Genomic DNA, 12,389 nt, shown 5'->3' with positions numbered 1-12,389 from the left:
TAATACAAAACGGTTATTGACTTGTTAGCGTCACAAGTCGTGTGATACTGGAACATACTTCCTGATGGAAGTACATCGGTGCCATCAGAGTATTGAACTGTTGACATTTTTTGTTCTATTTACGCATCAAATTATTTTATTGAAAAATGATTTTAAATGTTTATGGAAAGGTTGAATTCGTTTTGTCAAAATCCAATTGTTGTTGTTTTTTTTTACACAATTTGATTCCAATTATTTAAAAATACATTGTATTAATTCTTTATTTTATAAATGTATAAATTCATGATAGAAATGTTGGTAAAATAGTTACACCAGACAATACTAATAGAGTACCGAGCTACTTTTATACCAACATTTTTATAAAGAATTAAAAAGGCTACAAATTAAATTAAATATATATTATATAAAATATGATTTAATTTAATTATTAATTAATTTTTACGATTAAAATATAGGTCAACATTTTTTATTTATTTTGAAAATATAAAATGATATTCAATTATTATTATTATTATTATTTTAAAAGGTATAAAATATATTAATGATTAAATAAAAGAAACATTTTTCTTTTAAATAATTGATTAAATTCTTATACAATATAAATAATTTCCACATCTGAAATGTTAAATTCAACCGTTCAATATTCCAGTGGCGCTAATATACTTTCAAGACTCAGGATCATAAAACACTGACGTAAACAAAGACACGTTACAAAAACAACAGCACATCGGGTCGGCAGGTTTCAAACTCACTATGTGGCCCCGGAATAGAACCTTCACCCCAGTTAAATTCTCTGTGCGACGGGGTCATAGGTCACGATCTCGGCAGACAGTCATGAGCGCCTGACTGGTTTAAAAACAACAACATAGCACCGCAGATGTCTGTCAATCCTCCTGTTGGTCTGTTGCCGCGGTAACACGCGGGTCATCGGCGACGCAGGACCACCTGTCCTTCACAGACCCGGGGTTTTCCTGCCCGGAGTCTTCCTCAACATTCGAGCCTGCAGACACAAGAGTCGTTGATGAAGACTCGTGTATAAAAGTGACATTCGAATATCAAAGGGTTGAATATAAAGAACTTGGAATTTTTATTCAAATTTTGAATTGAAATATTTTTATATTGAACGGTTTCTGTAGTAGTATAAGTAATCATTTTTATACATAAAGTTTGATATTCTAAATACAATAATTAAAAAAATACTTTTCTATATCGAATACTTTTTCCTTGATCGTCTTTTAAATTCAAGATAAAAATGCTGACTTAGTAACTTTTTATTTTTTAATTATTGGAATTATATATTATATTGAAATATGAGTTTAAAAAAAAAGCATTCATTTAGAAAATATCTGAATTGTTTAATAAAATGATTCAATAAAAAAAAACATTTAAACCTTTAGATTTAGAAAGTATTTAATTACTATTACAAGTATTCCTTATTTAGAATTTAAAGTATTAAAACAAATATGAAATACTTAAAAAAACATCAAAATGTCAATAAAAAGATGAATAAAAAATAAACAGGGTTAAACATTTTAAAATGATAACCCTTGTGTTATCTCAGAGTGAAGGTGACCCGAAGGCTCGAGAACAAATGTGTTTGAGGTATCCCTTGTGTGGCCTTAGATACTCTTGTGCACCTCAAAAGAGGCTGGACTCGTACCTTTGGTCCAGCAGCTGAGACGACGATGTCCCCGGGTGGCTGGATCCATGGCTCTCCGTCCACCTGGACAACGGTGGCCTTGCTGAGGGTCAGCCTGACGTAGTGCCCCTGAGCCAGACGGATGCCTGAGCGGAGACCCCCCTGGACCTGACCCTGAGACATGGAAACGGGTCATTGCCCGGGTTCTGCCCGGAGCGGCGGTCAAAAAGGTGTTTTCCCTCACCATGTGAACTACTCCAGTCACACCGACCACCTCCAGGAGTCCGTCGTCAATGCTCGGTTCTCGATAGCTACTGTCGACCTCTGACCCCCAGAGGTCAGCCCCGGAACCCCAGCTACACAGACACAAATGTAGGTTAAAGGTTAAAAAACGCAGGTATTCGGCGGTTAATTTAACATTTCAAAATTAACATGTTAAAACTTTGAATATGTTTATTGAAGTGATGTTTTTTTCCAAGTATAGGAATTTTCAAACAATATAATTATTAATTAAGAATTAAGAATAATAATTAAATAATTTCTATATTAAAATGTTCATTAAGTTGTTTAAGGAAAAGTAAAGGTAGATTTATTTTATTCAATAATAGAATTTAATAATTAACGGATTTTGAAAATGAAATTATTAAACATAATTTGATATTTTGTCTCCAATAATACAAAAAATAATTTTATAAATTCAATATTTTCTTAATTTGTAACATTTTAAATCCACTTTTGACTGGTGGTACTGTTTATTGAATTTAAAAGGCTATTAATTACAATATTTACAATTTAGAAAATATATGTTTGAATTATTGGAATAACAGTATCAAACTCTATGTGTAAAAAAAATAAATCTAAAATTAATTCAATTATTTAAAATGTTCAATAAAACAATGAATGGTTTCAATAGTTAACTAAATTAAATGTTAAATAAAAGGAAGTTTGAACATTTAAATTCAATATTCTGATGTTCCACAGGCTGGTACCTCGGGATGTTGAGGAAGATCAGACCCTCGATGTTCGGCAGCACGAGGTTCTGACCGTCGACCTGGACCAGCAAGTGTTTGTGGAGACTCCGCGTGGCGCTGATCTTCTGCAGACCCACCTTCACGTACACGCCTTTGTTGTGGAAACTGTAGGCGGCAAAAACGCTTCAGCGTCATGTGACCTCTGACCCACTCGTCCCATCGATTGACCGGTACCTGCTGGTGAATTTCCCGGGCTCGTCCTCCCGGGCCAGGTGGAAGTCCAGACTGAGCTCAGCATCGATCCCTAGGCCAAAGTAGTTGTTCATGTGGACCACCTGAAGAAGAAGCAGAACCAGAACACACAGTTGGATCGGCAGCAGCAGTCGGGTCAGAACGTACAGCAGACCTTGGGTGGATGGTCTGGACTGTCCAGGAGGATGGTCCAGCGGTCCATTAGAACCTCCTCTGCTTCCTCCACACTCGTCAGGATTTGAGTCAGATCTTCACCCGAGTAACCAGAACCCCAGCCCAGTACCCGGGCCAGGTCGTTACCTGTGGACAGTGGAGGAGACATGAGATGTTCCTCTGTCAGCTGATTCATAAGACGGGCAGATGTTGTGTGACAACAGTCCAGTCTGAGGTCCATAAGATAAAGACCTGTTCCGAGTGGGATGATCCCGATAGCTGGATCTGAACACACTAGTTTGTTCCGGACTGTTTCCAGAACGCCTAGAACCCAGCCCAGGGTTCCATCACCCCCGCACACCAAGATCCTGAAGGATGGAAGATCCCGGAACATGTGGAACCTACAAGACACAAGAACTATCACTACCTTAATCATTATCTTCTTCATCATCTTCATCATCATCTGCATAACCATCATCATCTTCTTTATCATCATCATCATCATCATCTTAACAACCATTATCTTCATCATCATCTTCATCATCATCTTAACAACCATTATCTTCATCATCATCTTCATCATCATCTTAACAACCATTATCTTCATCATCATCTTCATCATCATCTGCATAACCATCATCATCCTCTTTATCATCATCATCATCCTCATCATCATCTTCATCATCATCATCATCTTAACAACCATTATCTTCATCATCACCATTATCATCATCCTCATCATCATCTTCACAACCATCATCATCATCATCTTAATCATCTTCACAACCATCATCTTAATCATCTTCATCTTCTTCACAACCATCATCATCATCTTAATCATCTTCACAACCATTATCTTCATCATCTTCACAACCATTATCTTCATCATCTTAACAACCATCATCATCATCATCATCATCTTCTCATCCATCATCATCATCATCATCTTCACAACCATCATCTTAATCATCTTCACAACCATCATCTTCATCTTCTTCACAACCATCATCATCATCATCATCAACATCTTCTCAACCATCATCATCATCATCATCTTCACAACCATCATCATCATCCTCACAACCATCATCATCATCATCATCCTCCTCACCCTATCACGGATCCACAGTTGCAGATGTCAATCACTTGATGAGGATTCAGAAGTTTCCTGAACTTGTGCAAAAGTTCTGATCCCTTCAGGCCTCCACTCTTTTGGTTGACGAAGACCAGCAGGGGACTGCTGTCCTGGTCCAGGTTCTGATGCTGAAGAGGACATTGAGAGTGACTCAAGTAGAACCAGAACCAACATGAGAACCTACATCTGAACTCACCATGATCTTCGGGACGAGCAGAGCCGAGAGAGTCAGTTTCTCGACTCTGGTGGTTCTGGTCAGCATGAAGATTCTGTTTGTTTCCGAGTCGGACGTAACCGAGAGAACCACCTCCCCTGAACAAACACACAAACAAATCAACACCCCCCACCACCGTCTCAGCTCAGGATCTGATCTCACCTTGACCCGAATACACCTGGCTCGCATTCACCAGGTGAGCTAAAGAGGGGGGGTCATCATCTCTGATCACATGACCACTTTTCTTGAACTCACTCTCTGGGCTGAGGTGTCGCTGGAGCAGCTCGCAATAGCCCTCTCTGTCCAGCAGGGGGGGCAGTCCTCTGATCAGAAGTTCCGACTCTTCTGAAATGTTCTGGTTCTGAACCAAGTAGAAGCGGGTCTGGTTCATCCTCTGCAAAGATTCCTGGAAAGATGTCGTGAAAAGTGAGTGAACATTCGAGGGGGTCAGTCAGGGGTCGGGCTGGATTACCGCTCTGATCTCCAGAAGTCTCTCTGAAATGTTCTGATCACGACCCAAAGTCACTTTCTGGACTGAGGAGACACAGAGTGACAGTGAGACGGTTTCAGTGACAGTGAAGGGTTCCATCTCACCTCGTCCCCCGTTCATGTAAACTTCTTTCAGCAGGAAACTTGAAACCGACTCATCCTGCAAAACACACATATTCCCGTGGAGCAGTGTTCAGGTGTACCAGGTACACCAGGTGTACCAGTTGTACCAGGTGTACCTTCTCACCCGCTACCTCCGTCTGCAGGTGAGCCAGGGCGTCAGCCACGACGGACCCTGTCGTACTCTCCGATGAAATTCTGCAGCCGAACGTTTGTCGAGACCTGAGACCGAAAGAAACCCCGGATTACATGAATATGAAAGTATGTCAGTGCCATCATAATATTGAATGAATTTTAAATTAAAATGTTGAAACTTGAATTGAAATTGTATCTTTTTTTTCAAGAATTGATTGATTTCCTTTAATATTTGAATAAAATAATTTCTATATCGAAATTGAATTTGATTATTTTAAAAAGATCAATTAATTAACTCAAATAGTTTCAATATAATTTTTATTAGTAATTACATATTACTGTGTTTTCTTGGCCTTTTAAAGTTTTTAAATGTGAATGTATTTGTTTTAAGCGTTTTTTTTAATATTATAATTTAAGTAATTGAAAAAAACAAATGTTATCAATTATTATTATTATTATAATTATTTGCAGCCTTTAGAAAATATTGAATTAAGAAATGTAATGTTTGAATTATTGAAACTTTATCTTGAAATTCTAAGAATTAAAAACAAAAAAGGAAAACTTTTCAATAAAGAAAGTATTTATTTACTAATTTATGTTTACAAAAACTCCTTCACATTCTTGTCTCTGACCCCATGTGGATCTTGAGGTGGTGGTCCCGTCCCCTGAACCTCAGCAGCCAGGATCCACCCGCCAACGGGCTCCTCTCGTCTCCACACGTGTTCTGGACTTTGCTCTCTGCAGGCTCCAGCTCGTAGTCCTTCTGGTCTCCGGGCAGGTAGAAGACCTTGAGCGCCGCCTCCTGCGGTGAGAGGCACACGGTCTGAGGGGGCGAGTGGTTCGGATGATAGACTAGGAGAGAGTTCGTACCAGCAGATCCTGGACCTGCGTCATTTTGGCCACGGACACCACTCGGAAGTCCCCCCGTCTCAGGGCGTCGTCGCCCTCGAAGACCCTGATGGAGTCCTTCACTGTCGATGCGAGAACCTCTCGTCAGGGTCACAGCTTCCCTATCACACAGACGAACCACAAACCTGGGTGTTCTGGCTGGTCCTGGCCCGACCCCCGAGGACTCAGATCCCCTGGAACAGCTGGTAAAACAGAAAAAAATAAAATACACCCATTACTCTAAATGTACAGCAGGTGGCGGCAGAAACACAAGCGGACAGAAATGAAGCAACTTTAACCACGTTTTTTTTTTTTTTTTGCATATTTTAAAAAATGCAATAGACATCTATACATACTCCATTGTAGTGGCCACAACTTTGTTCCTGTTATTTTTGCATTCTATTTAATGACTTGTGATCGTAATGTTCAAATATGTATCTGATGATTTTATTTCGATTTTCCTTTTAATTTATCCGATATTTATTATTAATTGTTTTACAGTTAATTCCAGGTGTGTTTTGCACTGCTATCTTTTAGGGGTTTGAATGGGCAAGAATTTGGCGACAGGATACATATCACGATACAGGGGCAACAAAATTATATATTTTGATACTGTAGTAACAAGTATATATTTGTAGTATTGTCGAGTACTTGACTCTGGTGTTGCAGTATTTACAGACCACATGACTCTTGACGAAGTCGTAACTGCTTTCATTTGTTTTGAAAACCAAAATATGTTCAAGCATCAGCTTTAAAAACTGCTGATGGAGTCAACTGCATCCTCTCGTCCTCAGTCACCGCCGGGATCTCGCAGAATTTCATTGTTCTATTAGCTGCGGAGGACGTAATGACTGCTGCCATCTAGCGTCATGAAAATGAACCAATGCCGTTAATTATTGCATGTTAATTTTAGAAATTGAACTATTGTATTTGATACACACTTTGTTGAAATATAATAAAAGATGTATGATGAAAATAAAATATGATTTGAAAGCCCCCCAAAAAATGTGTATATACACAAGTGCTGTTGAATACACAAGGCGCCAAAGTCGCATCTTCGAGTCGCCACAATCTAAGGTTTGAAAGTTGAAGTTTAAACTCCGACTGAAAAAGAGAGGGCGTGTGGAGCTCGTCTGTAAAGGACGCCGTCTGCTGCAACGCCAAAAAAATGGTTAACTCTAAATCCAAACAAAGACCGGAGGAGAGCTCTGAGGGGGAGTCAATATTGGATTTATTGAAAAAAAATCCTGAAGGCGTTGAAAAAAATCAAAGAAGGGATGAAGGCAATGATAGACAAACTCAAAGAACTCAAAGAGCCTCAAAAGGTGAACAGCACCGGGAGGAAAACACAAAGAAAGATCTGCTTATAAAAACTTCGGGGAACAGAGTCTAGGAGTTGGACCGGCAGTGAAAACACAACGAAGTAATTGTGACTGGACTAAAAATCCAGCCTCAAAGTTATGCAAGAGCCTAAGCCGCAGTCACAGGATCCTGACGACTCCGAGATCCAATCCGTGGAGATGCAGGTGTCCCAGTTCCTGAATGGCAGGGGGATCTCTTACCCAGAAAGAGAGAGTCGGGCCCCCCCGAGCTGTTTTGCTGAGATTCACCAACAGAAAACACAAGTCTTCTCTGCTCAAGCAGGACAGAAAGCTCAAAGGATCGGATGTTTATATCAATGAGAACCTGAACAAGAAACACGCAGACGTCGCCAGGAGAGTAAGTAAGTAAGTAAGTAAGTAAGTAATATTTATTTATATAGCGCTTTTCGAGACCAGGGTCACAAAGCGCTTAAACAATCAAAACAATACTCAAAAAAGTATATACTTTAAAGATCAAGATAATACTGAGAACAACACAGGAGTTTGAGAAATTCAAGGAAAAGCCTGACCAACTGAAGAAAGGAGGCAAAATACGACACACCTGGACGTCAAACTGCAGGATCTACATCTAAACGAACGGAGCATCAGCAGAATAAAATAATCCAGATCAGGAATAAGGAAGATTTGGACAAATACAACGACTAAGGTATGGCGTATAATCACTCCATGACTACAGCACAGTAAAGTACAATGATTTTAAGTATGTGACAATAAGTAAAATATCTTGTATGTGTTTACAGGAGAGTTAAAGATGGAGGAGGAGTGGCCCCATTTATCTACAACACCATCAAGTGTGAACATTACTAAGCATGTCAAAAGCTGTTTCACGGAAAGTAAAAATATAGTTCGAAGCTGATGTTACTGATAATAAACGCTCAAAACCGAGTTACTCAACGTGCAGGAAGAGAACCCAGGAATCATAACAAACAGATTAAATTCATTTTTTTGTGATCATCGGGCCGGAGCTAGCCAAGGACATTCCGGTCTCACCCCCTACACTGGGACCACTTTGATAAGAACACAGACACTCCGGTGAAGGACACAGAGATTAGACACCTGGTCCACATGATGTGCGCCGAAATCTCAACCATTTAGCCAGTAGGTGGGGAGGATATGGCGGAAGTTGAGCACCGAGTAAGTAAGTAAGTAAGTCATTTTTATTTGTATAGCGCTTTTCTAGACCAGGGTCACAAAGCGCTTAAACAATCAAAACAATATTTAATAAAGTATATACTTTAAAGGTCAAGATAACACTGATAACACAACAGGAGTTCCAGAAAATCAAGGAAAATCCTGAACAAATAAAAACGTCTTAAGATGTTTCTTAAAGGAGTCAGTAGATCATCAAGAGCAAAGAGAGGAAGTTCTTTCCAAAGCTTAGGAGCAACAGCCTGGAAGGATTTCTCTCCTCTGGTCCTGAACCGTGTTCAGGAACCATCAGTAGATTCTGATCCACAGACCTCAGAGCCCGAGCTGCAGAAGAAAAATGGCTCTCATACCATCCAACATATAATGAGTAGACTGGACCAATTGGTGACTTTGTGACGTCGCCTGTGGTGACATGTTATGTCAAAGTGTCATACGTAACAAGAATCTGTTGTGAAATAAGTGCAAGAATAAGATATGACTATGATTTCATTCTGAGGGTCATGGGAGCGAGACTAGATGAGCTTCTGCTTATCCCGAAGTGTGATGTTGATGATTTAAACTGACATAAACTGACAAATAAACAATATTAATTCATTCATTCACTCATTCGTTCATTCAAATCATTGCGATATTTAGGTGAATTGATATTTTATTACATTCCTAGCTGTGCTAAGTAAGGTTTTTAATTTTGCAGTTCAAAAGTTAAATAAACTAATTTTGTTTTATTTTTTGTTTTATTTAAATGATTCATAGCGTTTTTCCAATAACGCTTAAAAAACAAGCAAACCTCTCCTTCACTTGACCTTTTATTTAAGCAAAAATGTTCCTGTAAGACTTTACTTTGCTGATATAAGAACAATATCAGTTCTTCACGATTATCACCTGTCTCACTCTTAAAGGAACAGTAACACGTAAAAATGAGCATCACTGTAATTTACTTCAGTTTTCAAATTTGTGCAGACCTAAAAAAAAAAAAACCCAAAGATCTGGTAAACTATCATTTATTTCTGCTTACATAGAAACTATTTGATATTTTTCAGCAAATTAGTCAGTTACAAACGTGTACATTATTCTACATTAGGTTAAGTTTGATATCAAATCATTTCTTTTTTAATGTCTTTTTATTTTGTATTTAGCATTGTTGAAATAATGGTAATAATAATAATATAATAATGATGATACAATTATGATGTATATTAATGTATATATAAACAACCCTTCAGAGTCACATAGTAAGTAAGTAAGTAATTTATATTTATAGAGGGGTCACAAAGCACTTAAACAATCAAAACAATGTTCAATAGTGCTTTACATAAGAAAGAGAAAAACAACCATGACTCAGTTAAACAACTAAAAAATATACAAAACATTGTTGTGATAATTATCGATGCTTAAAGTATAATAATAAGTATAAGTATAATAAGTATAATAGTATAATATTCTAATTTCACATATTTTCCGATCACCCTCACGTCAACTACGGGTTGGAATTATTTTCAGAATAATCAGTTATTTTTAGAGTTATAAACAAAAATGTTTGTTTATTTTAATGTAGCGACTGGAGCTCAGTTGTTTTCGTCTTCATCTTCGTCCAAAAATACACTTAAAACATCAAAATGCTTCCATACTGCTCGTCTGTAACGTCCTTTTTGTATTGATGCCTTTGACATAAGAGATTATGGCTGACGGCCTGGTATCATCCGCTCAAAACAAGCCTAAAATATAGACTTGTTTATTATTTTCTTGATTAATTCTTCTCATGTTGAGGCTTTAATACCAGAGGGACGTTACAGACGAGCACCAAAGTGGTATTTGGATGTTTTTAAGTGTCTTTTTGGACGAAGATGAACACGAACTGAGCTACAGTCGCTACATTAAAATGAACAAACATTTTTATCCTAAAAAGAACAATTACTCTGAAAAAATCCCAACCTTTAGTCGACACGAGTAGAAAATGAGTTTAGTTTGAATTTTGTGTGAACAATCATTAACTAACGTTTCATTTATAGATTATCTATATATAGCATAAAGGAAAAAGAAGAAATTGAACATTATGAAATTATATTTATTTTTAAAGTCAAAGGGGTTTTTGCGGGTTTTCTTTCAATGGATCCAAATGGCTCTTTGAGTTGTTAAGGTTGCCGAACCCCTGGTCAATAGGATAACAGAAATATACACACAAAATTGTACAATAAATCGCAATAATAAATCAATCAATCAATTCCTGCCCCCTAAATTCAGCCCTGGTGCACAAGCTTGTGTGCATGGTCAGTACCTGGTTCCTGGATCCGGTACGTCTGGTTCAGGGTGAAGTTTGAGGACTTGATGAAGACACAGTCGGGAGGGAGCAGCATGCTGCGGCGCCGACCCAGGTCGCACTCTGCCGGCAGGTCGGCGACGCACGTGCAGTGGGCCTGAGGAACACGGACCAGAAGGTGAGGCCCGAGCACCTGAAACGACACCTGCTCAACCTGACCCGGACCCGACCCACCTTGACGCCGCACCACTCGCAACTGGTCCCCGTGGGAACCTCCGCCGACCCGCAAGATTTCTTACACACACTGCACCGTGCATGTGGCCCCAGGTGTCCCTCTCGCCAGTGATGCAGGCGCCGTGACCTCTGCGACACACCGGGGGTCATGACACCCGTCGACACACACACACACACACACACACTTACCTGAGCGTTGTCCAGGTGACACCTGCGACAGTCGGCCACGCTGAAGATCACACACTCGACGTGAACATGGAGCGCACACACTGCAAACACAGAATCAATTACAAAACGAACCGGTGATGATGTCACTGATGATGTCACTGATGATGTCATACCTTCACAGCGCAGAGCAGAGTTTTCCTCCGTTTGTTTCCTGCAGATGCTGCAGAAACTTTTCTTGTGGCTTGACGGAGAGAAGCAGTGCGACACCGGATACTAAAACACACACGAGAGGTTCACACACTTTTCAAAATTGTGTGTATAAGTGTGTTGTGTGTGTGTGTGTGTGTGTGTGTGTGTTTCACCTCAACCAGTGTCGCCCTCATGGTTGGACAGGGTGTTCTCTGGGTCTTCAGACATTTTTCATGAGACAAGAAGTTACACACTGAAGACACAGAGGTGAAAAAAGATTTGGATCACGTGACTCTTCCACACCCACACACACACACACACACACACACACATGTGAGTTCGGTACCTTCGCACGTGAACCCATTCAGACCCCAGATGAAGTCGCTGCAGCCATGACAGTAGCTGGGCTTGGTCAGAGTTACCCGCCGGAACCGGTGTCCGCTCGGGTTCTGGTTCTGGTTCGGCGTCTCGTGTCTGACGCCCGCGTCCGCCATTCCTCTCCCCCGTCTGGCACCAGAACGGGTGGTGGGTTCGGTTCCTTTCCTCACGAGGGTTCGGATGTCAGGGAGTGCTGAGACTTTCGCAAGAACAACATCGTGATCCACGTGATCCACTCCTGCATGGGAGTCCCGCTAGTAACGAACGGTGGCTCGGGTCCACGGCGCGGGTCCAGGAACAGGTTTGTTACCAGCGGTTCCGGAACCAAAACAAGGACCGCCAACTGTGGAGCTCGGGTTTGTTTGCTTCCGCCTCGCAGTCGGCGACAGTGATTCTTTACTCCTCCCACTTCTCCTCATCGTCGGGTCTCCTCCTCCGGTCCTGCTGGTTCTGGCCGAGGACCGCGATGACAAAAACAACCTGTTGCCTAGCAACCACGTCCATCATACGTCAAAAAAAAACAACCCAGTTGACGTAAAATTGGTAAAGATTTGATGATGAAGGTGATGATAGTAAATATCGTTGTGATGATGAAGGTGATGATGATGATGATGATGATGAGCAGCCCCGCCTCTC

The 12,389-nt window shown here is 40.1% G+C and overlaps 1 protein-coding gene across 6 annotated transcripts; it reads right to left on the bottom strand.

Moving 5' to 3' along the window:
* Positions 1-47: 47 nt before the first annotated feature.
* On the bottom strand, positions 48-12,334 carry dgkq (diacylglycerol kinase theta). 6 transcript variants are annotated; one of them, XM_087799244.1, is made up of 23 exons: positions 11,722-12,334; positions 11,549-11,628; positions 11,360-11,459; positions 11,208-11,287; positions 11,019-11,147; positions 10,803-10,941; positions 6,143-6,199; positions 5,979-6,079; positions 5,741-5,910; positions 5,093-5,195; positions 4,959-5,013; positions 4,837-4,898; positions 4,620-4,770; positions 4,527-4,565; positions 4,347-4,462; positions 4,127-4,278; positions 3,268-3,416; positions 3,017-3,162; positions 2,845-2,945; positions 2,629-2,775; positions 1,884-1,995; positions 1,661-1,813; positions 48-1,000 (listed from the first exon to the last, which is right to left on the bottom strand). In XM_087799244.1, exons 1-23 carry the CDS (start codon positions 11,867-11,869, stop codon positions 953-955), a joined length of 2,538 nt encoding a protein of 845 aa, XP_087655370.1. In that variant the 5' UTR covers positions 11,870-12,334; the 3' UTR covers positions 48-952. The 6 variants fall into 6 exon arrangements, with proteins under 6 accessions (XP_087655370.1, XP_087655366.1, XP_087655369.1 ...); XM_087799240.1 differs by having other exon boundaries at positions 5,741-5,931; positions 11,019-11,287; XM_087799243.1 differs by having other exon boundaries at positions 11,019-11,287.
* Between the last annotated feature and the right edge of the window lie 55 nt (positions 12,335-12,389).

Source organism: Callionymus lyra, chromosome 9 (genome assembly GCF_982586985.1).
Source record: "Callionymus lyra chromosome 9, fCalLyr1.hap1.1, whole genome shotgun sequence".
In the NCBI taxonomy this organism is placed as follows: Eukaryota; Metazoa; Chordata; class Actinopteri; order Syngnathiformes; family Callionymidae; genus Callionymus; species Callionymus lyra.
This window is presented reverse-complemented; position numbering and strand designations above follow the sequence as displayed.